Source organism: Mesoplodon bidens (assembly GCF_964165515.1).
Source record: "Mesoplodon bidens genome assembly, chromosome: 13".
NCBI classification, from domain to species: Eukaryota; Metazoa; Chordata; class Mammalia; order Artiodactyla; family Ziphiidae; genus Mesoplodon; species Mesoplodon bidens.
The window spans coordinates 24,851,577-24,877,843 of record NC_138169.1 but is presented as its reverse complement, the minus strand read 5'-3'; the positions used below and the strand labels follow the sequence as shown (position 1 = coordinate 24,877,843).

The 26,267-nt window shown below is 55.1% G+C and overlaps 2 protein-coding genes across 13 annotated transcripts in view; one reads left to right on the top strand and one right to left on the bottom strand.

Annotated features, from left to right (window-relative positions):
- The window catches only part of PISD (phosphatidylserine decarboxylase), a 37,834-nt gene extending 30,138 nt beyond the window's left edge, over positions 1–7,696 (top strand). Inside the window, exons 1-7 of one of the 4 annotated variants that reach the window (XM_081251689.1) lie at positions 1,395–1,575; positions 3,126–3,291; positions 4,504–4,740; positions 4,913–5,051; positions 5,280–5,426; positions 5,664–5,824; positions 6,399–7,696. In XM_081251689.1, the coding sequence (XP_081107815.1) occupies positions 1,526–1,575; positions 3,126–3,291; positions 4,504–4,740; positions 4,913–5,051; positions 5,280–5,426; positions 5,664–5,824; positions 6,399–6,623 (1,125 nt within the window). In that variant the 5' untranslated portion in view covers positions 1,395–1,525 and the 3' untranslated portion in view covers positions 6,624–7,696. Of the gene's footprint in view, positions 1–1,394; positions 1,576–3,125; positions 3,292–4,503; positions 4,741–4,912; positions 5,052–5,279; positions 5,427–5,663; positions 5,825–6,398 lie in introns of those variants that run through there. The other 3 variants (XM_081251687.1, XM_081251688.1, XM_081251690.1) reach the window with 3 other exon arrangements.
- SFI1 (SFI1 centrin binding protein) overlaps positions 7,652–26,267 on the bottom strand; it is a gene marked incomplete at its 3' end in the record, with an annotated part of 77,871 nt that continues 59,255 nt past the window's right edge. For 2 of the 9 annotated variants that reach the window (XM_081251681.1, XM_081251685.1), the window contains 16 exons: positions 20,100–20,181; positions 19,604–19,782; positions 18,861–18,936; positions 18,258–18,353; positions 17,769–17,845; positions 16,831–16,933; positions 15,555–15,651; positions 12,969–13,129; positions 12,457–12,531; positions 11,841–11,915; positions 11,573–11,749; positions 11,237–11,499; positions 10,505–10,609; positions 10,187–10,400; positions 8,483–8,820; positions 7,652–8,012 (listed from right to left, as the gene is read on the bottom strand). In XM_081251681.1, coding sequence (XP_081107807.1) covers positions 7,652–8,012; positions 8,483–8,820; positions 10,187–10,400; positions 10,505–10,609; positions 11,237–11,499; positions 11,573–11,749; positions 11,841–11,915; positions 12,457–12,531; positions 12,969–13,129; positions 15,555–15,651; positions 16,831–16,933; positions 17,769–17,845; positions 18,258–18,353; positions 18,861–18,936; positions 19,604–19,782; positions 20,100–20,181 — 2,479 coding nt within the window. Of the gene's footprint in view, positions 8,013–8,482; positions 8,821–10,186; positions 10,423–10,504; positions 10,610–11,236; positions 11,500–11,572; positions 11,750–11,840; positions 11,916–12,456; positions 12,532–12,968; positions 13,130–15,554; positions 15,652–16,830; positions 16,934–17,768; positions 17,846–18,257; positions 18,354–18,860; positions 18,937–19,603; positions 19,783–20,099; positions 20,182–26,267 lie in introns of those variants that run through there. The other 7 variants (XM_081251680.1, XM_081251678.1, XM_081251682.1 and 4 more) reach the window with 7 other exon arrangements.

Below are 26,267 nucleotides of genomic sequence, written 5' to 3'. Positions count from 1 at the left end.
GGCTTCCTGAACGTGCCTTTCTGACAACATCCTGCAGCGGTCAAGGTCCCACCGAGGAAAACTGGCAGGAGGAGGCCTGGCTCTCATCCCCGCCCACAAGGCGTCTCCAGCCCCCACTGTGAATCCCGGTTGTGCACGCAGCCCAAGCTTTCTAAAGTTTCTAGAGTCGGGGAGAGAGCCTTGTCCTGGAGCCTAGCTTCAGGAGCAACCCTGACTGCCCATCACCCCGCTGGGCCTGTTTCCTGGGGAGCCACCGGGAGGCGAGTTTGGGGCCCGAGGCTGGGAGGGCGGGGCAGGGCTGTGCTCGGCAGGTGGGCTGTAGGAAGGGAGTTAGTGGGACCTCAGCTGGAGCCTGGCCAGGCAAAAGCCAGAGTTTCCATGGGGCCTTGGGCAGGAGGAGGCCTGTGTGGGCGCCCTCCTGCCATTCAACGGCCACTCAGCGAGGCGGGTGGCCTGGGGAGATGAGCTTGCCGAGGGGTCCTGGTCTGAGGTGGGGTGGGCCTTGGCAGGGGTGGAAATCCATGCTAACGTCCAGACCTTAGTCAGTCTCATCCAGCCCCGTGGCCACTCACACCTAGAGATCTGGCAGGTGTCGGGCTGGCGGTTTTCACCTCCTTGGCTGAGGTGGGTTTGCCCAGGACCTCAGAAGTTCAGCCTGTGAGGGTCGAACCATGTCCGAGTTGGGGCCTCTTGTCCGGTCTCGGCGCGGGGGCCTGGGCCGGGTCAGTTCTCTGCCTTCGGAGCAGCCCTGGGACCCCGCATGTCTTCATCTAAAGACGACGCCAGGTGCGTGGGTTGAGGGCTGCGTTGGGTGGGCTGTGACTCCTAGGCTGCAGAATGTTTGCTCTCCCCCTGCCCATGATCTGCAGAGGCTGGGCGTCCTCTCAGGGAGCCGGGCGGCCGCAGACCAAAGTGCTGTTCCTCCCCAGAGAGATGGGAAGGCGGGGCGGCTGGTTTCCCTGAGGTCGCCCTGGTGCCCCTCTTCAGAGGAGGCAGATATGGGGGACCCTGAGGCGGTGGGTGGGGACGACGACGAGGAGAGAGCCAGAACAGGCCAGATGCTGGGGTCTCACCGCCGCGCCTCTCCTGCCTTCCTGCGCCCTCATCCCTCAGATGCTACTTTGTCATCTGAAAGGAAAATGGGTCAGGTCCCAGTGAGGGAGGGGCCGCCGGGGCCGCAGACAGGCCGACGCTGGGCGCCCGCCTGGAGCGCGGGGCTCAGATTCCCACTTGTGCTCCTGGGTTCAGAGGCGCCGGGTCCCCTCCCTGCTGGGAGCAGGCAGGCAGCCAAGCCAGGGACAGAACGGGCCGAGGGCGGGGCCGGTGCGCAGGCTGAGCAGGTGTGTGATGGTGCCTGTCTCTGCAACAGCCCTGATCCGTTGGACTGGACCTAGCCAGGGAGCGGTCCCCCAGCCGCAGCCGCCGGGGCGAGGAGCGGTGACAGCGCAGGAGCTCCGGGGGGGAAGGGAGAAAGGAGGAGAGACAAAGGGAGCGAGCCTGGCACTGCTTCCCTGCGCCGCCCACCATGTGTCAGTCAGAGGCGCGGCGAGGACCGGAGCTCCGCGCGGCAAAATGGTGAGATGCTGCGGGCCATGGCTGCGTCCTAACCTGGCCTCGCCCCGCCTCGACCCCCGAAAGGTCAGAGTTCACGTCCAGCGGCCCCGTGGTGGAGGTGGTGGCGGTGGCTGGAGGGGCCTGGCCCGGGGGGCCTGAGTCGGAGAGCCTGTTTCAGGTACTGGGGGGCCAGCAGGCTGGTGGGCCAGTGTCTGCGCTGCGCCCCGGCCCCGCTGCAGCACAGCTCCTCCGAGATTGGTCCCTGTACTTCTGCAGAGAGCGAGGTAGATGGGGGGAGCCCAGGGGAGAGCAGTGATGTCAGGCTTTGCTTGGCCCCTACCCACTTGCCAGACCTTCTTAAAGCTGGAGGGAGTGGGATGGGAGAGACAGTGGACACAGGGGGTCTGGTGAGCAGTGAAGAAGCAGCGCCTCCCAGGGCCACCATTGAGCTGCAGGGCCTGGCCTTCGGCTCAGTTCTCTATTTTTTTCTGCTTTTCATATCAGCTGAGGTGCCTCTTTGTTCCTTGGTTTGTTGAGCAATTGGGGGCAGAGGACAGAGCTGCTCTGAAAGCACACAGGCACAGATGGAGCCTTATTCTCCAGTTGAATGAAGTGTTTCTGTAGATGAGGAAACCAAAGCCCCGGGACATTCTCAGAGTGGGTGGCAGTGTGGTCTTCTGATGGCCACACTGGGGCCTCAGGAGCACTTTCTAGGTCCTAGGCATGTGGCAAGGTGACTTGGGCCTCAGTGTCATGCCTCAGGAGGGCCAGGGTTCCGGTGGAAAGGCTCATCCCAGAGTCTGGCTCCCCCGAGGCTGAGCCTGGCTGAATGCGCTGAATTTGAGCTGGTGGGGTCTGGGGAAAGCCCACCTACCTTTATCGGAAGGAGGGGCCTGGGTCAGGTGTATGTGGCCCCAGCAGACCTGGAAGGCGGCCTGAGGGTTGGCGGGGAGCTTATCCCCACCAACCTCTGGATCGTTTTGGAGAACCTGACCTGATGCAGAAAGACCACGGGGATGATGGAGCAGTAGCGCGCGTGCATGCGTGCGTGAGTGTGCGTGTGTGTGTACACGCGCACTAGTGCTTGTGCATGTTTGTATGTTCCTTTGTGATCTTGTCAGGCCCCTCAAATGAGGAAATAAGAGGCTTGGAGCCATGAAGAGATTTTCCCAGATCCTGCGCTGCCAGGGGCTAAGGGGGATCAGACTAGCTCTCCTCGGAGCCTGTGTGGGCAGAGCTGGCCCCAGGCCGGTAGGGGGCCGCAAGGCAGGCGCTGCACCATCTTCCTGGTGCACTCAGCCCCAAGGTCCTCTCCGGGGTCCCTGCCAGGTTCAGAAGCTACTCCATCTGAGAGGTGCCTCACCCTGTGTGTCTCAGCTGACAGGCAGGTGGGGAGACTGGGAAGTGAGTCTGCTGACCAGAGGCAGCCAAGCCCCCAACTCAGAGTGGGGTTGGGATGAAGGAGTTTGGCCGGTGCTGCCCGACTCCATCGAGAGGCGAACCTGCTGAGGGTGAGGTGGGGCCCCCGGTCCTCCCCTGACCCTGGCTGTGTGCGGACATGTGCCCTGCAGGTTGTATTTCCCCCAGCTGGCCCTGAGGCGAAGGCTGGGACAGCTGAGCTGCATGTCCAAACCCGCCCTGAAACTGCGCTCCTGGCCCCTGACGGTCCTCTACTACCTCCTGCCCCTTGGCGCCCTCAGGCCACTCAGCCGGGTGGGATGGAGACCTGTGAGCAGGGTAAGTGTGCAGGGGCTGCGGCCTGGCCTCCCCCCAGGCAGGCCTGAGGTTGGGGCCCAGGAGACCGAGGAGGAGACATTTGTCAGATCAGAGGTGGTGCTGTGGGGCCTGAGCGCTCCGGCAGGGTCATGTTGGAAGGCGAGCCTGTGGAGAGGGTGGGCTGCAGACAGGTGACTGTAACGGCCCACCGTCCACTGCCTGCTCTCTTTGCCTGCATTTCTGCCACGTGGGGACTCTGCTTCTGGAAAGAACCCACATTGGGCATTCAGAAAATGGTGTCTGAAAAGAGCTTAGGGGTGATTTTGAGAAGAATCCAAATTAATTTCTGGACGCCAGAGGGTGGTTCAGGGAGGCTGGAGCCTGTGTGGGCCCCTTTGGGTGAGGATGCCTTTGAGGACCCAGGAGCCCCAGGCAGGGCTGCGTAAGGGAGCGGCCTGGCTGTGCCTGGCTCTCAGGCAAGCTGGCCCCAAGGAGGAAACCCTGCTCCCAGGCCCTTGGACAGCCCACGTAGGGTGTTGCCAGGGTTTGAAAGCTCAGGGGCACCTATGGGGCACTGGGCATTAGGCCTGGGGTCATAGGGCAGCCCCCTGGGCCGCCCCCGCGGACGGGCGTCAGCTGGGAGCCGCTAACTTATTGCCTCTTTAAAGGTGTTTAAAGTTGGAATGGAATTGCTTTTATGCTTTGGGGACTCGGTGTCTTGGTTGTGTTCAGCAAGCAGCAGCCACCAATTAGAAGCACGTCCCACTATGGTAGAGGCACTTGAGGTTTAAGAGGCTGCCCCTTCTGGGTCGTCTGGCCCTGAGTTTGGCTGGAGGGTCCGACTGAGAGGCCGAGTCCCCTCTGCCTCCTGGAGGAGCACCAGGTGGGGACAGCTTTGTGGACAGGGTGGGTGTCAGTGGTCAACCCATCTGCATGAGAGTCCCCAACCTCGGGGTGGGGTGGGGGACGAGCACATGCGCTTTGGGCTGTGGACTTGCCCGCGCACCAGAGGTCTCTCCCTTCTGTGCTGGTCTGGTACTGTGTGTGAGAGATTTGGAAGCTCAGTCTGGTTCCTGGTGAGAGACAACCATGTCACAAAGCCCTCGTGGGGACAAGCTGCTCAGGCCTCAGGAGGTGGCCCCCATGGGGAGGGGAGAGGGTACCGGCTGATGGGGGTGGTTGGGGGGTGAGCACACAGTGTGGCTGACTCACCTGCCTGCCTGCGGCCTGCAGGTGGCCCTGTACAAGTCGGTGCCGACGCGCTTGCTATCGCGGGCTTGGGGCCGTCTCAACCAAGTGGAGCTGCCGCACTGGTTGCGCAGGCCCGTCTACAGCCTGTACATCTGGACTTTCGGGGTTAACATGAAGGAGGCCGCCGTGGAGGACCTGCACCACTACCGCAACCTCAGCGAGTTCTTCCGGCGCAAGCTGAAGCCACAGGCCCGGCCCGTGTGCGGCCTGCACAGCGTGGTGAGGCCCAACCCCACCTTCTATTCCTGCCTCCGTACAGGCAGCTCTTGGCTGTGCCTTTAGGAACAGGTGGCCTGGTGGGCACTCCTCCCAGGCCAAACCCCAAGGAGGCGGCGGCCCTGCCCTCTGTCCCCTCCCCTCCCCCACACCGAGCCTCTCCTGGCCCTTACAGATCAGCCCATCAGATGGGAAGATCCTCAACTTCGGGCAGGTGAAGAACTGCGAGGTAGAGCAGGTGAAGGGGGTCACCTACTCGCTGGAGTCGTTCCTGGGCCCTCGCATCCCCGCAGAGGACCTGCCCTTCCCACCAGGTGGGTCCTGGCCCGGTGGCGGCCAGGCAGCTGTGCTGTGGTGTGGCTGCGCTGGATGTCAGAGGGTGGAGGGTGGGGATGGGAGTGGGTCTGGGAGGCCTGTAGACCAGTAGTTACTCTGCCCGCAGCTTCAGGCCTTCCTGGAGCCAGTGTCCAGGCTGCACGCAGGCTTCGTGTTGGGCAGCATCAAGTGCTTGTCTGAGTGCCTGGCTCGTGTCTGCCCCACAGCGACCTCCTCTGGCTCCTTCAGGAGCCAGCTGGTCACCCGAGAAGGGAACGAGCTCTACCACTGCGTCATCTACCTGGCCCCCGGGGACTACCACTGCTTCCATTCCCCCACTGACTGGACTGTCTCCCACCGGCGCCACTTCCCAGGTAGGCCTGGGCCAGCACATGGGTGGGACCTGCCCCTGGGGGCCTCAGAGAGGTCCTCAGCTTCTTGCTGTCAGGGGACGCAGGCTCCAAAGCTGTGAGGTGACTGCTGGGCGTGGGTGGCAGGGGCAGGCTGGGGGGTACAGTGGGTCTTGGGCCCTCCCAGAGTAGACGTCTACACTGGGCTCTGGGAGGCTTGTCCTCCCGATGGGCAGGGAGTGGCAGTGTCTGTCCCCACAGGCTCCCTGATGTCCGTGAACCCCGGCATGGCCCGCTGGATCAAAGAGCTCTTCTGCCACAATGAGCGGGTAGTCCTGACTGGTGACTGGAAACACGGCTTCTTCTCACTGACGGCTGTGGGGGCCACCAACGTGGGCTCCATCCGCATCTACTTTGACCGGGTAAGCAGAGCCCAGATCCTGCCGAAGCCCAAGGGCTAGGCCACTTGCACCGTCTCCTGTGCAGCCAGGTCCATCGGGACTGTAAGTTCTAGGAGGGCACATCCCCCACCAGGCCTGGCTGTGCGGAGCAGCTGCCCCAAGGAGGGGCTGGGCCCTGAGCTTCTGCTCTGCTTATCCCCCACCCACTCCTGTCTTGAGGTGGCTGGTGAGGGAGGGAATTAACTTCCCTGCCTGGCACTTTGCTTCTGCAGAAACTCAAGGGGAGCTTGGGTGGGGCATGCTGATGGAGGCCAAGTGTGAGGGGTGCCAGTGCCCGTGGGGCTTCCCCTCTTGCTGTCGGTTTGCCCCTCAGCCCCCCGGGTGCTGATGTTGTGGCACCGTGCATACTAGTGAACAGTTGGGTCTGAATCCTCCATTTCCCTCCAGTTCACAGCTGGTCAGGGGCTATCGGGTTAGGCCTGGTCCATGGCCTGAGCTGCTGTCCGGACCTCCCTTTCTGAGCAGGGTGGGGGACAGGTTCGGGACGGCAGCAGGTGTGTTCAAGGTCCACGTGCTCTGCCTCCACCTCCCACAGGACCTGCACACAAACAGCCCACGGTACAGCAAGGGCTCCTACAATGACTTCAGCTTCGTGACGCACACGAACAAGGAGGGCATCCCCATGCGCAAGGGCGAGCACCTGGGCGAGTTCAACCTGGGCTCCACCATTGTGCTTATCTTCGAGGCCCCCAAGGACTTCAACTTCAAGCTGAAAGCGGGACAGAAAATCCGATTCGGGGAGGCTCTGGGCTCTCTCTAGAGCCTCTTTCATGGCCACAGCTGCTGAGGGGTCTTTTCCACAGAAATGTGAGGGTCTTTTCAGGGGGAGCCTCTGAGGCTATCTAGGGAGGGGACCGTCGGGTCTGACCAGGCAGGACCTGGGTGACTCCTGTCCCTGCTGTCCAGGGTGCAGACAAGGTTGTCAGAGCCCCCCTCATGTCCTAGACCTACATCTTCCCCCTACCCACCTGAAGAGAAAGTGCAGGCCGGGACGATTGATTCCCTCTTGGAGATTTTCTAACGTGTTGTATAAACTGGAGACTACATCTCCTGGCCGAGCACTCGGTTGGTCTGATTTCCGTTTTAAGATAAGTGGTAGTTAAAGTACATTCTTGCTGCTCCTCCTATCACTGCTTTTTGGCCTCCCTTGCATGGGGTGAGGTGCCTCCTGGCACTGACTGTGGGTCCCAGACCAGGGCCCTTAATGCAACTGCTCCCAAATTTGCCCCACCCTGCTTGTTGGGAAAAGCTGTCCTCTCTTTGCACTTGTGGCTGAACGCATCACCTCCAACTCTGCCGTCAACTTCCGAGGGTGCTCACTAATGGCTCTGTGCGTTGCAGGCCCCGATGAGTGACCTCCCGGAGCTGGCAGGTCCTCTTTCCAGTAGGCAGGACCCATTACCAAACCCCCTCAGTGGTGTCCAAAGCAAAAGGGGCAGGCAGCTAGCTGGTGGTGGCCCAGCTGGGGCCAGGGGAGAGCTTGGGTCCCCTGTATCTAGGCCTACAGAAAGTTGCTGCTATTGATCAGGGGCTTATGTTAGAGGCAGAGGAACCTTGGTGGTGTATTTGATGTGTGGAGGAGGGGAGAATGTCAGTGCCTAGAAAACCTGTCCCCAGGCAACAGGTACACAGTCCTTAGGGAGCCGCTGATTGTGGGGATAGGGCCAGATTTCATGTTTCCTGGGGATGCTGTGAATTTCTCCTGCAGGAGAAGCCATTTGAACTTTTTCAACTGTATCAGTAGCACAGTATTTTTGTATGAAAAGTGGGAGACTTCTGAACAGTAATTCATTTAATTGCAACATTTTGAAATAAACTCACTGCAGTTTTGCATTCTGTTCCTGGACATGGGGTGGTGACTAGCACAGAGCCTGCCGCAGGGCATGGATGCGGGTGATACAGGTGCGGATGGGCTGGCGCTGGGCCTGCAACTTGGAGGCCAGCTGCTGGATCTGCGCTTCCACCTGGGGAGGTTGAGGGGGCAGGCTGAGAGGAAGCCCCGCCTGGGAGCTGTCCCGGGGCTGCCCAAGGTCTCACCTCCTGCAGTTCTTCCTGAACCTGCCGCTCCGCTTCCTGGTCCTCCGGCCTGGGCTCCTCCTGGCTCAGCTCCAGCCACTGCCGCAGGCTGCTTGCTTGCCGTTGGCAGGACCTGAGGGAGTGACGCACCTGCTGCCTGGCTTGGCCCGAGGCAGAGGCCCAGCACACTTCTGGTGTGGGTGGAGGGAGAAGGGCTCCTGTTCCACCCTCAGGCAGAAATGCCCTCTGTCCTTCCCTGTGCAGAGCTGGCCGCATGGGACCTGCCTGCTTCCCTCTGATTGAGGTTGCTGCTCACGCTGAGGGTCCCAGGCCTGGGCGTGGGGTACGTGGGCTGTGGACCCAGACAAAGCAGGGTGGCTCACTGCATCATCCCATGTCAGTCACACTTGCCCGGTAGACCACCGGCTTCCACAAGACACGGGTGTAAAGTTTTGCTCAGCTTTTCCTGAAGGTAAGGCCAACCTGGGCCTTCCTGAGCAGGACAGAAGGGGAGAGGTGCCGCCTGCATGCAGGGGCCATCACTGGGCAGACAGCTCCCCCTGTTCCCCATGGATGGGTGCCAGGCGGGTTTCTGGGTCTCACCTGAGGTTCTGCTTCGTGGTCTGGTAGTCCTGCAGTTGCTGCTGGATGCCCTCAAGCTCGGCCTCCAGGTCCATGTGGCCAGTGGCAATAGGATAATAAGCTTGATCTTGACCATCCTCCCGTCTGGGCCCAGGCTGAACCCAGGGATTCCAGGTGCCGGGAGTGACCTGAGCACTTGAGGTACTGACAGGCCCCAGGTACACACCTGTAGTATCAGAGCCAGGCCCAGGCCTGGTGCCTGTGAAGTCCCCAGGAAGGAGCAGACGGGGGTTGGGGACACTGGCCAGGGATGAAGGGGCCTGGGACAAAAGCCCAGGTATCGTCGGCCGGGCTGATGCCTGTAAAGGAAGGATGAACACTGAGCAGGGAAGCGGGAGGAAGGTTGGGAGCTGGGGCTCCCCACACCTGCACCTGCCACAGCCAGCTCACCTGGTCCTGCCCCTTCATTCAGCACCTGACACCAATAGAGTCCCATGACCACCCAAGCAGCTGTTTCCAGCCTTACTGACCTTTCACACCCCCTCCTACAATGACCATGCATTTCAGTGGCAACTGTTCTTGTCCAACCACAGCTACAACCCTCCTCCCCTCCTGGTGACAGTGTCCTCTGGTGGGAATGGACACTCTCCCATCCCCCACCCTCTCCCCACCCCTACTTAGGTCACAGCTCTTCAGGCACCAGCTCCTTGCGGGGCCCAAGCCCACTGCACACTCGTGCTTCCTCGCCTCCTTACCCGAACTCCTTGACTCCTACATCACAGGCACCAGAGTCTTGGCCCCACTCCTCCCCATGACCCCATCGGTTCTTTACCTTCAACCTGTGCTGCGAATTGTCAACTTTTTTTTTTTTTTTTTTTTTTTTGTGGTACGCGGGCCTCTTACTGTTGTGGCCTCTCCCGTTGCGGAGCACAGGCTCCGGACGCGCAGGCTCAGCGGCCATGGCTCACGGGCCCAGCCGCTCTGCGGCATGTGGGATCTTCCCGGACCGGGGCACGAACCCGCGTTCTCTGCATCGGCAGGCGGACTCTCAACCACTGCGCCACCAGGGAAGCCCAACGAATTGTCAACTTTGATCTCCAGCCCTGACCTTGTTCCTGAAGGCCAGGCTGAATCTATTGTGTTAACCTCAAATCTGACAGGTTCAAGACACACTCGTGATGCTTCAGCTGCTGGGTTCCCACCCTCCATCTTCCCTCTCACAGTAAAGAACTCATCACTCCCTGAGCTTTTCAGGCCGGAAACCCAGGAGCCATCCGCGATTCCTTCTTTCCCTCTTATCAGACTCATCAGAGCAAGCCCTACCTAGTCTGCCTCCCACGACATCCACAGCCACCCCCCCAGTCCCGGCCGCCAGCACCCTTTGCTGGACCCGAGCACAGCCACCAACCATCCTCCACAACTTCCTGTTCTTGAAGTCCAGACTTATCAACAGGCCCTGTATGACCCTCCACGATCCACAGTCTCTTCATTCGTCTGCATGCCGGGGTTTCTTTTGTCTCCACCATGTAAGCGTCACGAGCAGGGATGGGCCTCAGGGGCTGTTCCCTGCCATGCCCCTAGGACACTGGCCCCTGCACAGGCCTCCCTGCATCTTCCCCTGAAGCAATGAGTACTCCTGTGGCTATAGCACCAAGTGCACAAAAAAGAGCACTGGCACGAAGACCAGACCACAGAACAGGACCCCAGGTAACCAGGGGGACTTACCCAGGTGTGTGCTTCCGCCCCACGCAGCATGAAGGAAGAAGGGGGCAGCAGCTCCAGGCCTGTACTCGCTGTGGGCGGCGGCTTCAGGCCAGGGGCGCTTGGCAGGGGGCTGCTTGGGTCCAGTGCTGTCTGGGCCTTTGCCAGGAAGGGTGTTGTCAGCGCAAGGCCTATTGGCTGGACCTCGCCTAGGCCATGCTCCCACAGTGCCTCAGGCCTGAGCAGAGGGAAGACACGAGCTGGTCAGGCATGGTACCCTCCCGAGGAGCAGGACAGAAGGGGGGCCACCAGCCCTAAAGTCCCCAGAATCACACCACCTACCCCTGCCCCCCAAGGGTGCCATACCCCAGGGGCGTCTGGCTCTCAACGGGCTCCAGCAGGAAGCTTGGGCGTCGCGGTTGCTTTCTTGCCCAGCGGGCAGCATTACTGGGAAGAAACACAGGCTGTTCCTCCAGACTGCCCAGGGGCTGCTCGGAGCCTGAGACCTCTGTGGGGCGGGGTAATTCAGTCCGACCCCTTCCATCTTACAGGGATACTGAAGAGAGAAGGAAAGGCTCCGCCCCAGGCGCCCTACTGAACTTCTAGTAATTCCAGTGAGCCTGCTGGCGAGGGGTGCTCCACCCACGCTGTCTCACTTGACCCAGGCAACCAGGCTGGAACAGGCTCAGAGATGGGGCCCTTGTCAGCTACAGCAGCACAGCATGTGGGGATGGGGATGGGGCTGGGCCAGGTCACAAAAAAGTGGGGTTTCCAAGAGGGTACCTGTTTCCTGGCTGTCACGGGAGAAGTGGGGAGACTACCAGGTCTGGGGCGGGAGGTGGGCTGCCCAACGGCCCGTTCCTTTGCTAAGGAACCGTACATTCTCTCCCACGCTTGGGAGGAACAGAGGCTGTGGTCCTTTTGGTTAGGGCCGAAGAACGGGGGCGCAGGATCCTGTACAGAGGGTTCCGAGTGGCTCGGCCATGACCCTCGGGGCCCAGTGTCATTCCTGTACCGTCCAAGCTTTGCCCCAGGTGGAAGCGAGGAGGAAGTGGTGAGGGACGTGCTACTCACAGCTCCAGGAGTTGGGTGTCCCCAGCGGCCGACGCCAGGCTGTCCAGAGCTCCCCGAAGCCCACGAGGAGCTGTTGTCCTCTTGGTCTCCAGGGAGGCATCGCCAGCCCCAGCAGCAAGGTGGCTGGGAAGGGGACCCTCAAACGTCACTCTCCTGCTGCGCACAGTGGACGTGGGGGGCTGAGGCTCCCTGCCCAGGCCCAGCGCCTTCTGCTTCCAGACCGTGGCACAGCGACGGACCACACGGTGGAGACTGTGGGCCGCCTGCAACCAGCCTCTGGTCAGGTCGTGCTGTGCCTACCCGCTCTCCACAGAGGGGTAGAGGACCCCGGCCCACCTGCACTTGCTGCTGGGCATGCAGCTGCTGCCGGAAGGCCTTCATGCCCGCTGCAAAGCACAGGAGGCGTGCAACGCCCTCCCGGAGGAGCTGCTGGTGGTAGGCCTGCACTGCCCGCTCCTGCCGCGCCTTCTTTCTCCTCATCTCCAGCATGAAGCCCAGCCACGCAGTCCACACCTCCAGGGAGAGGAGGAGGTGAGGCCCAGCCCTCCTGCTCAGGCTCCCTCCACTGGGGCATGGTCCTCTCCTGGGACGGGGAGCCCATTACCTTCGCCTGTAGTGAGAAGGCCCAGAACCACAGGGCCCGTGCCGTGTCCTGCTGCTCCCGCCTCCTGTCCGCCAGCTATGGGCCAGAAAGAAAATGTCTCCTTAGGGAGGCCACCCTGACCCCATGGCCCCGGTCACTCTCCGACCCTCTCGTCAGGCCTTCCCTAAGGGGGGATCAAGGAAGCTCTTTTGGGAGGAACGAAGGCCAGGAGCTCTGGGGTTGGAGCAGTGAGGCAGTGCAGCGGGCTCCAGCGAGAAAAGCTGGGACTGCTTGCACCGCGGGCCCGAGGGTGAGAGGGACCTGGACCGTGAAGGGCCAGAGCAGGACGCAGTCCCACCGGGTGTTTTATCAAGGCCTTGGCAAAGACCTAAAATGCATTTCCTATTAATTTCTGAATATTACCCTGACAATTTTTCAACATGACACTGTAGAAACATGGCCCTGAAGTGACTTGGCCTTAAACAGATTCCAAGTGAAGGAAGCTGGTGGTGCCAGGAGGTGGCTGGGGATGGGGGAACCCTGGGAAGAGGGTGGTATGAGAAATGATGAGCTAGAGGCAGGCTCAGGAGGCAGCGGGAGGAGGGGGAGCGAGAAGGGGCTTCTCCACGGCTCCCACCTGCTGTCTCCACTGGTGGAAGCAGGTCCGGCTGAGTGTCTGGGCCAGGAGTTGGGCAGCCTGTCTCTGCAGAAGCTGGGGAGAGAGCGTGCACAGGAGGCTGTGTGCCTGGTACAGCCAGGTGCCCACACCCGGAGCCCCTGTGGGCAGTGCAGGCTCCAGGCCCAAGTGAACCATCCTCCCACCACCAGGAGTCGTCCTGGTTGAAGCCAAGGGCCTCCTGCCCCAGACAGGGGTGCCCAGATGCGTCGGTAGGTCACCCAGCTCTGACAGGCATGGTTCACACTGAACCAAGTTCTTTGCTGAGCCATCTTCTACCCGGAAGGCCGGCTTCCCCAGCCTTCACTGAACACCCAGAAGGGCAGCCTTGCGCCCGCAGGGCTCCAACCACCCAGCATCCACAACGGAAGCAGTAAGTGCTTCTGGAAAGACCTTTCCTCCCCGCGATGCGGTCCCCTGGCCCAGACAGCCCCGCCGCACAGGGGAACTCGGGGAGTTGCTGTCTGCCTCACCCTCTTCCTGATGCAGCTCAGATGGTGCACCTTCCACTGGGCCATGGCCTGCAGCAGCAGCTGCCGGCAGTAATGCTGCACCACCCTCTCCATCTGGATCCTCTGCTGGGCTGCGCTCCGGCTGCGGTCCCTCCAGCGCCGAAACCAGGTCCTGAGACAGCCTAAGGCGGGTCGGAGTCAGTTTGCTCTTTTAGAGGAAGTATCAATATATGGATGACTATGCAACGGTGAAAGTTTAGAGGGTGGAGAAGGCTGTGTGGGGACAGAACTGGGGTGTCAGCCCACACTCGGTGAGACACCACGTGTGGACGGTAGCCACTCTGGGAGGAGAGCTCTGGCCACCCACCTTCAGTGACTATGCACACCCTGACTGGAACCAGATATGCTGCTTACCACTGGGCCCTCCAAGGACACCCCGCCCCCAGCCATAAGCCTGTGCACAGCGACCGCAGGTGTGCCAGGGCCCCAGCGGAGCTGCCCACAAGATGCTGCTGGGCACATGAACGAAAAGACCCTGGGTGTGAGGAAGTGGGAGACAGTGGCCCCATATTCCAGGGAGGAAAATGAGGCTCAGAGGCCCAGGCAGCCTGAGACAGGCTGGGGAGAAGCAAGGTGTCTGCTGGCCGTGTCCTGCCCCAGCTCCACAGGCAGGCAGGGGCCACATCCTGCATTGAGTCTGTGTCACCAGATTCTCTCTTGAGGGAGCAAGCACTCTCTTCTGATTTTTTTCCTCTTCTTCAGCCCCAAGAGAAGTTTCTTTTAGAGACAACAGAAGAGAGCTGACCCCAAGGCACAGAGGCCAAGATGGGGTGTCCTCCGGGACCTGCCGGAGGTGGGCAGGGAAAGCCACGTTCACAAGCTTGGAGGTGTTAGCACTAAGTGCTGAAATTTCCCAGGTCCTGCTTTACGTGGGAATATCTTAGCCTCACTGGACCCTCATGATCAACTCCAGAGGCAGGTACTATCATCCCCATCCACAGACGGAGACACCAAGGCTGAGAGGAGGCCCTGCCTGCACCTCTCAAGCACTGATGAGCGTAAGTGTCCACGACTCTGTCCTCTTGCAGCACCTAGCCCAGCCCTGGACAGCCAAGGTGTGCCTGAGACTCAGAGGCCTTAATTAAGCCAAGACACGGTCCCACAGGTACTGACTGCACATCTGCTGTGTGCTGACAACACAGTGTCTTCTCACATGGTCTCCCCAGTCCTGTGTACCAGCCCTAATGGACACAGCGAGCCCAGGGCCAGCCACATGCTGCCACCCTAAGGAAAGCTGCTGCCCGCAGGTCAGAGGAGGGAAGAAGCTTTAGCTGTGTCCTGTGCCTGTCACCTCCCCACCGCGGCCACCTGACCCAAACTGGAAGGCCCATGCAGCGCCGGTGCCAAAACTCTGGTTCAAGCAGAGACCAGGGACGGGCTTAGCCCCTCGGCATCTTTCCTGGGAATGACTAGAAACACAGCCCTGGTTTCTGGGGCGAGGGGCAGCCTGAGGACACACAGAAGCATGCTGAGGGCAGACCAGGTGCGGGATTCTGGACCCCAGGATTCCATTCAGGGGGAAGCAGGATCTGTGTTCATCAACACAAGAACTAGTCAGAACCAAACCTAAGTGGATTGTCCTGGAACAAATGCTATTAAGCCAATTTAACAAGTTGGTCCGTTTTCTCTCTGGTCTGATTTAAACATTTCCATTTGTTTTCTCATTTATTCTAATAGGAGCTGCCTCTTTAGAGCATCAGACTCCCCGCAGCAGAGCCAAGGGCCTCTGTTTCCACGCGTCTCTTGAACAGAGGCTCCATCTGGACCGTTTCCCAGGCTGTTTGTACAGCAGGTCACGGGACTACCTGGGGCCAACCAGGCAAGTCCCTGCTCCCTAAACGGGCAAGGAAGCGGACTCTGACACGACAGGGCTGACCTGACAAGCAGCCGCCGCCTTCCCATCAAAGTGCCCCACCCGGCAACCCCCAAGTCCCCCGTTCCAGCTCCGTGTCTGCATTTCTCTGTAGGTCTCAAGCCTTGGCCTTTCATTTTAATAAAAACTGGTTGGCAATCAGTTGGGAAGAGAAAGTGAAGATGTATCTGGACTGAATAGTTAGTTACTCCCTACCAAGTTCACGTCCATCCTGGAACCTCAGAGCTGATGTTATTTGGGCAGAGGGTCGGTGCAGTGCAGTAACTGACAGCTGAAGTGGGCTGGGGCTGGGCCCTTAATCCCGTGTGACTGGTGTCCTTCTAAGGAGAGACACACATACACAGGGAAGACAGCCACGTGACAATAGGGCCGAGGCTGGAGTGACCTGTCTACAACCTGAGGAACAGCAAGGATTGCCGGGAGCCATCAGAAGTTGGACAAGGCAGGAAAGGGGCCTCCCCTAGAGCCTTCGGAGGGAGCACAGCCCTGCCAACACCCGAGTTTGGACTCAGAGAACAATTTTCTGTTGTTTTAAAGTCTATGGTCCTTGGTTACCTCAGCAACAGGAAGCTAATACACATGAGAAAGAGACAGAGACTGAGGGGAAGCACCTTGGGAGAATAAAGAAAGCTGTGTCCTTCACAGGCCTCTCTTCAGCTTCCGGGCCCGCTTACCCCTATTCAGCGCCACCTGGGCGTCCCTGACAGCCTGGCCCTCCTGCTGTCGGTAGTATATCTGCACTGACACTGCCTCCCGCCACGCGATCAGGACCTAAGGGGCAGAAGAATAGAGGGGTGATCACGGCATGTCCCGACTCCCCAGGGTCACCCCAGCTCTGCAGGTGGCTCCTCGTGGAATGAGGCCAGGCATACGGCACTCACACACGTTCCAGGAAGCGCCTGCCGTCCACGCAGATGGCAGGCAACCATGCCCAGCACCCTCGCTGGAGGCCCTGTATCTCAGGAGACGGGACCAGAGGAGCTAAACTTCATACCATGCCACGAAGAAGTCAAGTCCTCACGTGGGCTTTCATTCTACTATTTGTTAAGTGGAAGCCTTACGTTTCACGCACTTTCACACATGAGGTACATATGAAATCACAGTAGCAGAACACAGGGGGTGCCCGCTCCCCAAACAGTCACGAACTCCATCCTCCCACAAAGGCCTCCTCCCTTCTGAGCCCTGAAGCCAAGCAGAGTCCTGACCGTCCTTCTAGGGGAGGGGACACACACGCTGGCCTCGGAGTGTTCCTGAGAGCAGTCTGCGCCCTGACCATGTGTAATTAACACATCTGTGGAGGCTCCCAAGCTGTGAGCACAGTCTCGGCCGCCAGTGCGGGGCTCCCAGCAAACTGCTTTCTTCTAAAACACCCCAGAGTCCAGGTACCACCTCTGTCATGTCATTTGAGTCTCCTGTCTAGTGACACGTCTTCTTCTCATAGCCATGTCCCTCCCCCAGCACGTGGGCCCAGGCCACACCAAGTGGCATTTTGGGGGCCACTTCCCAGCGACAATGACCAATGACCTCACATTCCTGCATGCTCTACGGAAAGCCCGCACAGCCACGAATCCCGCGAGGCCGATGAGCAGGATGGGGGAAGGGGGGCACCCAAGCATCCTGTGCCGACACAAAGGGACAGAGGTGTGGTGACTTACAGGATTTGTCCCAGCGGAAAATTCCACGTGTGTGGGAAATACTGGTTCTGGTAAGAGCTGGTTCATACTCACTACATGCCATGCTTTTGTTTTAATGGATATTGGTTCATACTTCAGTACAATAAACAAGTGAAGAAACCCACCTGTGGGCACAGCTGTGTGTGCTGGAGAAGGGAGCCATCTCGTTTTCTAGGCTCCTCATTCAGCTCAAACCTCCACAGCCACCCCCAACATCACCCCTTCACAGGAACACGGCCCCCACCCCCTGGCAGCCAGCTGGCTTGCCAGGGCCCACCTTGGAGCACAGGGTCCTTCTGTAGTGAGCTGCTGCTCGAGAGGCTTTCTTTGCTTCGTCCGCTTGGGCCACAGCATTCTCTCTCCAGCGACGTAATGCACCCCTGCGGGTACATGGGGGGACAGTGTGATATGGGTGTGAACACTGCGAGGCTCTTCAGCCCGGTCCTGCATCCAGGTCTCCCCATGCCCAAGTGTATCTGTCGTGCTGACAGCCACATTTACGTTGAAACTGCACACACTGCACAAGGCTGAGCTGCTCTGTGCAGGTGCCGTGGGAGCACCACAGGCACCGCAGCCTCGTGCATTCACGCACCACAGGGAACACTAAGCCGTTTCCAGGTGACGGTGACACAGGTGATGCATCCATGATAAGAGAGGTGGAGATGGGGAAAATGGAGGAAGGGCATGGGCAGCCTGGGACAGCATGTGCTAAACAAACACAGAGGCAGGAAAAGAAAGAGCGGAAATGAGGGAGGGAATAGGGTAGAGGTTGGCTCAGCAGGAGCTGCGGGACAGGCTTTGGAGGCAGTGGAGCCGAGGGGTATAAGTGAGTCCACGGGTGTGAGAGACACAGATGGTCCCAGAGGCTGGGAGAAAGGCCTGGAGAGCCGGGGGTGGGGGGACTGACTGGGAGCTGAGAGGAGGTGAAAAGGCGAATCCTGCAGGTCTGAACTGGGCAGGGAGAGGCGCTCAGACGAGTGAGACACGCAGGAGATGGTGCAGCTGCTTCCCAGAGTCCTGGCTCTGCACACAGTGCGGGTGGCAAGACATGAGGGGCCCAGGGAACGGTGCTTGCTGTGGAAAAGCCAAAGCCACTCTCTGAGCAGCACGAGGCAGCCAGGCCCCATCGCCTGGCCCTCGTTAGGGCCCCCAACCCATCCGGGTCTGTAGTCTGTTCCCTGTTCCTCAGGCTGGGCTGGGGCCGTGGAGACTCACCGCAGCAGCCGCCTCTCGTGCTGGCTCTCCCTGGCTGCCACCTCCTGAAGGATGCTCCGCACCCGGCTCTGGTAAACCTGCAGATGACCAGGAGGACTGGAGGCTGCCCCAGGCCCACACCACTCCCCACTCTCAGGCAGCTGCAGAGGTGCAGGGGCTGTGATGCCCAGAGCGCTCACCACAGAGGGCGGGGAGTGGGCAGGAGCCCACCCAACAACAGGGAGAGGACTTGCTAAGCTCTCACCTGGTGAGTCCAACCACTGGACCCCTGACAAGGAGCCCCCCTGGTGGTAAGGCTGGTACCCCAGGCAAGGATGGGAGAACTTAGCTCTGCAGTGTAAGACCCACTGGCCAGGGCACTTGCCCTGAGTCTTGTGGAATTACTACTCTGTTTTGGGAGAGGCAGGAAGAACAAGGAAGGGAAACAAAGCCTCCAGAACCCCCCTCCCTACCAGGCAAGGAGATTTGGAGGAAAGCAGCTTCTCCTACCCGCCAGGTCTGCAGCGCCCTGTACAGCAAGGTGTGCTGGCGATGCAGGTCGGCTCGCATCAGCTTCTGCTGCTCGGCACTGTGCAGGGCCAGGTGCTGCGGACACAGGAGACAGCTGGCCGCTGTGGGCCCGGGGCTAAGGAGGGCTCGGATGTGCCTCTGTTTCACACTTCGTTTGGGGGAGCTTGGGCAAGGTGCTTATTAACCTCCGAGCCCCAGCATCCGCCTCTATAAACATGTTCCTCTTAGGGGTCTGTGAGGCTCATAGGGAGCAAGTGCCTGGCTGCGGGTAAACGCTAACCAATTTCAGCTTTAACATTTTTCATCCTGAAGAGGATGCCTGTGACCAGTTAGACCAGGAACTTTAAATTCAGAGCGTTATGGAAGAACAGCCTGGCAGCTAACAGAACACGGAACTGTGAGCCAATCATCTCATGAAACCAGGTGAGCACTGCACCTGCACCCTGGCCTCCTCCCCACACTCAGAGGCAGGTGGTTTCCGAGGGACCGTGGAGGAGACCGTATGTTCGCCCTGAGTCAGCCTGACACATGGCTCCACCTGCCCACAACCCCACGCGGGCCGCACCTGTGCCAAAGCCTCACCTCCCTCCACCTGCTCCAGGCCCAACACAGGAGCTGTGCCGCGTGGAACCGTGCAGCCCGTGCCCTGCCCGTCCTCCTGTGGGGAGACAGTCAGTGCTCAACCCAGGCCCCTCTCGAGGGGCACCCCTTCGCAGCCCCTGGCCCCTGCTCAGTGGTTCTTCAACATGGACGGGAACTAAGACCCTTTCAGAAGAGCTGCCAAAGGATTTAGGTTCTCCACCCAGAAAAGCACACATAAAATCAAATTTCTGTGGACAACTTCACAGGGCTCTGTATTCGTGTGGTAATAGGTAACTGAGGAGGAGGTTAAATGTGGCCAGAGTTTGAGAGGTGAGAGACCCTCAGAGCATGAAGTAGATCTAGAGAGGAACCAAGGCAGGGAACACAGGGGCACCTGCCCTGGCCCCTAACCACATGGCGAGGTAAAAACTGCCACGACCTGTCCCTGGGCACAGTTGCTTCGAATGGGCCCAAATCAGCGAGTAGGATGTAGCTGATGGACAGGACCTAAGATCCATAGGCACGTCTGACCAGCCGAGTTCCTGAGCCCAGAGATCCATGTGATGCCCCAGGAGCCTCTCCCTACAGCCCTGGTTTTGCTTAGACTGTTTCAAGTTGAATTTCCAGAACTTAAGACCAGAGTCTAGGCTAACACGACCCCTCAGAATGATGCTCAGCGCTGCTACTACAGTCAAAGCTGCCCTGAGCTGGGAAGGGCTTCAAAGGCAGAAGCGGCCACTCACTCTGTTCTGAGCCCTCGGGCACTCTCTCTCCAGACACAGAAGGCCTTCCTGAGCCACCTGAGGCGGTGGTGGGCACAGGCCACTGCTTGTCGCTGCCACTCCAGGCGATGTGCTGCTGCTTGCTGGCACCACGTGGACCAGGACCTCCGCAGAAACTGCCGCTCTGCGTGGAGTATGGCCTGCGGTAGGGAGAGATCAGAATGGGTCAAGTAGGAGGCGATACAGAAGCCAGGGAGTCTGCAGGCCACAAACGATGACCAAGGCAGAAGAACTGGATGTGCAGGAGCTGCTCTGGCCCAGGAGCCATCTGTAAACTCCACTGACAAAGGAAACAAATGCCCAGACCCTGCCCCTGCCTCATGAGTCCTGGTCACAGGCAGGTCGCCCTTCAGGGTGGGTCTGAGTCTGGATAGCGTCCTAGGAGGGGAGGCAGTGAGTGCAAAGGCTTGAAGCAAGTCCTCCTGGTCCCAGTACCTCCTAGGGGAGAACCACTTACCATTCTCTCTGCCAAGCGGTGTTCTCGATGCTGAGATATCTTCTGACACCAAAGTGCAAACAACTGCTTCTCTAACATCACCCTAAAAGAACCCAAATGAATAAGAGTAAACAACTCCAAAAGAATGAGAAGTTCCAAATAATTGGATTTTTTCTTTTACACACTGCCATTAAGAGCGAAATAAGCCTAGGTGGGGAGGAAGGAAAGCAGACAACAGACAAAAAACCCACAAATGACTCAACACATTCCACGTTATTTCTGGCCTCACCCACACGGTACGAAAAAGACTCAGAATTTGAGACCCTATTTCTTCATCCACCCCACGTTGAATTACCAGTGGTGCTCAATGCTCACAGTGAAAGTCTTTCCAGTCCATGCTGAGCTGCCAGGCTGCTGCTACACAAATTCTTGGGGGAAGTAGTTAAAAAAACAGATGCCAGGGCTTCCCTGGTGGCGCAGTGGTCGAGAGTCTGCCTGTTGATGCAGGGGACACGAGTTCGTGCCCCGGCCCGGAAAGATCCCACATGCCGCGGAGCAGCTGGGCCCGTGAGCCATGGCCGCTGAGCCTGCGCGTCCGGAGCCTGTGCTCCGCAACGGGAGAGGCCACAACAGTGAGAGGCCCGTGTAACGCAAAAAAAAAAAAAAAAAAAAAAGTGTTGAGAAAACTGGACAACCACATGTAAATGAAGAAAACTAGACCACTATTTTACAGCACACACAAAAATTAGCTCAAAATGTATTAAACACTTGAATGTATGACCTGAAACCATAAAAATCCTAGAAGAAAACACAGGCAGTACAACCTCTGACATTGGTCTTAGCAATATCTTTCTGGATACACCTCATTCAGGCAAAAGAAACAAAAGCAAAAATAAACAAATGGACTACATCAAACTAAAAATCTAAAGTAGGTAGAAAGAACAAAATAAAGAGCTTACATCAATTAAGAAAAATAAACAAGAAAATTAGCAAAAGTTGGCTTCTTTAAAAAACAAATTCTTAGCAAGACTGATCAAGAAAAAAAGAGAAAACACACAAATTACCAAAATCAGGAATGAAAGTGGTGGTATCATTCCAGATGCTACAGACATTAAAGGGCACCTTTTTAAATATAAATTTATTTGTTTATTTATTTATTTATTTATGGCTGCATTGGGTCTTTGTTGCTGCGCCCAGGCTTTCTCTAGTTGTGGCGAGTGGGGGCTACTCTTCGTTGTGGTATACTTGCTTCTCATTATGGTGGCTTCTCTTGTTGCAGAGCATGGGCTCTAGGCGTGCAGGCTTCAGTAGTTGTGGCATGTGGGCTCAGCAGTTGTGTCTTGCGGGCTCTAGAGTGCAAGCTGAGTAGTCGTGAGGCATGGGCTTAGTTGCTCCACAGCATGTGGGATCTTTCCAGACCAGGGCTCAAACTCGTGTCCCCTGCATTGGCAGGTGGATTCTTAACCACTGTGCCACCAGGGAAGTTCCAAAAGGCACTTTTATGAACAGCTTTACGCCAATATATTTGACACCCTGGACAGAATGAAAAATTCCTTGAAAAACAGAGCTTACCAAAACTGACACAAAAAGAAACTCTCAGTAGCTCTGTATCTATTTACAAAATGAAATCTGTAATCAAAAACCTTCTCATTAAAAAACAAAAACAGGGCTTCCCTGGTGGCGCAGTGGTTGAGAGTCCGCCTGCCGATGCAGGGGACACGGGTTCATGCCCCGGTCCGGGAAGATCCCACATGCCGTGGAGCGGCTGGGCCCGTGAGCCATGGCCGCTGAGCCTGCACTCCGCAGCGGGAGAGGCCACAACAGTGAGAGGCCCGTGTACCGCAAAAAACAAAAAAACAAAAACAGAAACTCTAGGCCCAGATAATTTCACTAGGAAATTCCATCAAAAATTTAAAGAAATAATACCAACCTTAAAAAGCCTTTCAGAAAATAAAGGCAAAACATTACAAGAGAACTATAGACCAATATCCCTCGTGAAAGTACATCTAAAAAATTTTAACAAAACATTAACAGACCAAAATCAATAATATGTAAAATGGATAATACATCATGACCAAGTTGGGTTTGTCTCAGGAATACAAGGTTGATTTAACATTTGAAAACCAGGAAAACTATATGATCATCTCAGTAATGTGGAAAGGGCATCTGGCAAAATTTATCCACCATTCATAATAAAAACAGAAAACTAAGAATAGAAGGGAACATTCTCAGTCTAATAAAGGGCATCTATAAAAAGCTAACGCCTCAAGAGTGAAATACTAACTGCTTTTGTTTTCCCCCTAAGATTGGGAAAAAGACAAGTATGTACCCTCTTATCACTTTTATTCAATACCTTATTGGAGATCCTAGCCAGTTCAATAAGAGGAAAAAAAAAAGCCTACAGACTGAGAAGTATAATTAAGTTGCCTTTGTTTACATATGACATGATTATTTATGCAGAAACCCTATGCAATTTTAAAAGAAGGAAGGAAGGATGAACTAAAACTAGTAAGTGAATTTAGAAATTTAGAATGGTCATGGAACTCAAGGTATCGACTGTACTTCTATATATTAGGACAATTAGAAAATGAATTTTAAAAGTAATTCCATTTACAACAGCATCAAAAAATAAGATATTTAGGAATAAATTTAACAAAATATATACATAACTTCAATGCAAAGTTACAAAACACTGCTGAGAAAAATTAAAGAAAACCTATATAAATGGAGGATGTACCAAGTTCTTTTTATGGGAAGTCTCAATATGGTTAAGATATCCAATCTCCCCTAAATTGATCTATACAGATTCAGTGTGATTCCAAACAAAATCCCAGGAAGAATAAACTGATTTCAAAACCTGCTATAAAGGTACAGTAATCAAGATAGTATCTTAATGGCATAAGAATAAACACATTAAACACATAGATAAATGAAACAGAAAAGAAAGTCCAGAAATAGATACAAACATATATGGCCAATTGATTTTCAACAAACGTGCCAAGGCAATTCAATGGGGGAATGCAAATCTTCTCAAGAAATGGTGCTGGACTGCATGCCGCAACTAAGAGTCCGCAAGCCGCAACTAAGAAGTCCTCATGCCACAACTAAGAAGTCCGCAAGCCGCAACTAAGAAGTCCGCATGCCACAACAAAGATCCTGTGTGCCACAACTAAGACCTGGCGCAGCATGCATGCATGCATGAATGAATGAATAAATAAATAAATATTAAAAAGATAAAGAAATGGTGCTGGAAAAAACTGAAGAACAGAAAAAAAAAAAATCCTTGACTCCTACCTCATACCATATGCAGAAAAAAATTCAAGATGATCACAGACCTAAATGTAAATGCTAAAACTATAAAGCTTCTGGAGAAAATGTAGGAAGATATCTTTTGAGATCTTGGAGTAGGCAAATTATTTTAGAGAGAACCCCCAAATTACTAATTATAAAAGAAAAAAACTGAGGAAATGGACTATATCAAAAAAATTTTAAACCACCACAATATAATTTTTCTACTTTTTATTTTTATTATTATTATTTTTAATTTGGTTTTTTTGGCCATACTGTGCAGCATGTGGGATCTTAGTTCCCTGACCAGGGATTGAACCTGGGCCCCCTGCATTGGAAGCACAGCGTCTTAACCACTGGACCACCAGGAAAGTTCCCCTGGACTGTATCGAAATTAAACACTTCCACTCATCAAAAAAACCCAACAACTATTAATTCATTTCAGTACATATATAAACACCTATTATGCTCTCAATTTAAAAAAATACTGTTAAAAAATGGAAAAGCAAGCCACACACTGGAAGAAAATATTTTTAATACCCAGTCCAATAAAAGAAATAATACAAACCAGAATATATTTTTTAAAAACTTCTACAAATCAATAAGAATTTTAAAAAGACATATAACCCAATTTTTTAAAAAGTGAGGAAAAAGACTTGAACAGACACTTCACAAAAGATATAAAATGGTCAATAAGCACATGATAAAGGCTGAAAGAGTCAAAACCTGTCTGGTATTCAAAGAATGAAAATCAGCTCAGACTGAAAAGAAGAACAGCTCTACCATTCATCAGTCACACAGAAAGCCAACTGCAAAGAAACACTGTTTCTCCCAACGTCATGCAAGATGCCACAAGGACCCCCTCTTTGGGTGGTTATTGCTTCCTCACCAGTGATGCCCCAGACAAGCTTTGCTATGTCCATTCACTCCTGAGGATACTCATGACAGCTCTCCCTAGTGAGTCCCTCCCTCAACTTGCCTCAGAAACAGCAATCAATCCAAAACAGATCCCTGTTTCTCTTAGAGTCTCCTCAGTTCCTTCAGTGGGAGCCCAAATGTTACAAATTCCCTTCCCTCAGGTACAGCAGCATTCCAGAGTTCCTCTGGAATGCCCTCCTTCCTGGCAATCAATCTGACTTGGTCAAATTACAGAGGCTTCCGTTCCTGGCTCATTAGGCTTTAAAGAAATGCTGGACAATCATTAGTCGTCAGGAAAATGAGACAGCACTCCACACCCACCGTAAGGGCTAAGTTAAAAGACTGTGTCAAAAACAAAGTTGGTGAGGATGTGGAGCAGCCAGAATTCTCAGATGTGCTGGTGGGAGCGTAAAATGATGCAACCACCTGTAAGATTAAGCATAAACCCACCCCTGATCCAGAAGTCTACTTCTTGGTATCTACCCAAGAGAAATGAAAACATATTCCACTAAAACAAATGTTCACGGCAGCCTTACGCATAATGGCCTCAAACTGGAAACAACTCCTCTGTTAAAATGGATCAAAATACTGTCTTAGATTCATACAGTAGAATACTACTCGGCAAATAAAAAACAGCTACAGATACATGCAACAACCTGGCACAATCTCAAAAACATTACGCTGAACTTTAAAAGACCTGCAGATACAATAGAGTACGTACTGCATGATCCCACTGTACAAAGTTCAAAACCATGCAAAATTAACCTAGAATGCCAGAAATCAGAACAGTGGTTATTTATGCAGGATAGGAACTGGCTGGAAAAGGGCTTGAAGGAACTTTCTGGGGTGACGGAAATGTTCCGTATCTTGACTGGGGTGTTGATTATCCAGAGATGTAATTTGTAAAAACGCATCAATCTCTTTACTTAACATCTGTACCTTTCACTGTATGTAAATTTTAGCTCAATTAAAAAAAAAAAGGCAAATGAGTCTTGTCTCATTCTCAGTATAATATTTCACTGGCAGGTTAACAAACTACCATTTTTATTCATAATTCATGAGATTCCACCATAAATTCCATCCGTATTCCTAAAATATTTTTTAAAATACCCTAAGGATTATGGAAAGATAGAACATACACATTTATTTAGAACTTTGATTTGCTAAACTCCAAACCAAACCTATGGATATTAATTTACCCTAAGAGTCACAAATCAATTCTAGGGGTCAGGGGACAGTTAATACTTTATGCTGGGCACTCTGCTTGTATTTTACATGGATTATCCCACTTAGTTTTCATGACAACCCTGTGAGATAAGGACTATTATCAAATCATCTCCATTTTAAACTTGAGGAAACTGGGGCTCAGAGAGACTGAGTGACTTGTCCAGAGTCACAGAGCTGGCAAGCATGGAGCAAGGGTCTGAACTCGGTCAGGCCTGTCGGCTTCTAGGCCAGGTTCTCAATCACTCTGCCTTCTTGTGAACCAGGAAGGTGGGAACCTGAAAAACTAACTTTTCTAAAAAGATCTCACTAAACCCGAAAAAGATAACGCCTAGATCCTCTTCGCCATCCTTCAAGCCTCTGTGCTACTTCCTGCCTCTGATTCACCTTCCACCCTTTTGTCTCAAGTGATGGTTCTAAACTCACCCATGCCTGCCCCCCAGCAAAAGCCCTCTTTTAGGAGCTCCTCTTGGCTGCTTTGAAGGTACCCTCAATTTCTGGTCCCCACAACATGCCAAAATACAAAAAAGCAATAGAACCAAACATGACTCATTTGTAAAGAAAACAAAGGGGTGTGTATGTGTGTGTTTTCATAGTGAAGCCATTTTTTGAATGAATCTTACACTAGACCTCAACACAGGAGCTAAGGAAAGGCGCAGCTGCTCTCTGAAGGGGCGGGGGCAGAGGTAAGTGCTAGCCCACGTCAGCCACTTTTCCTTGTGGCCACCCCCTAGAAACATCTTGAACTTTGTGTAAGGA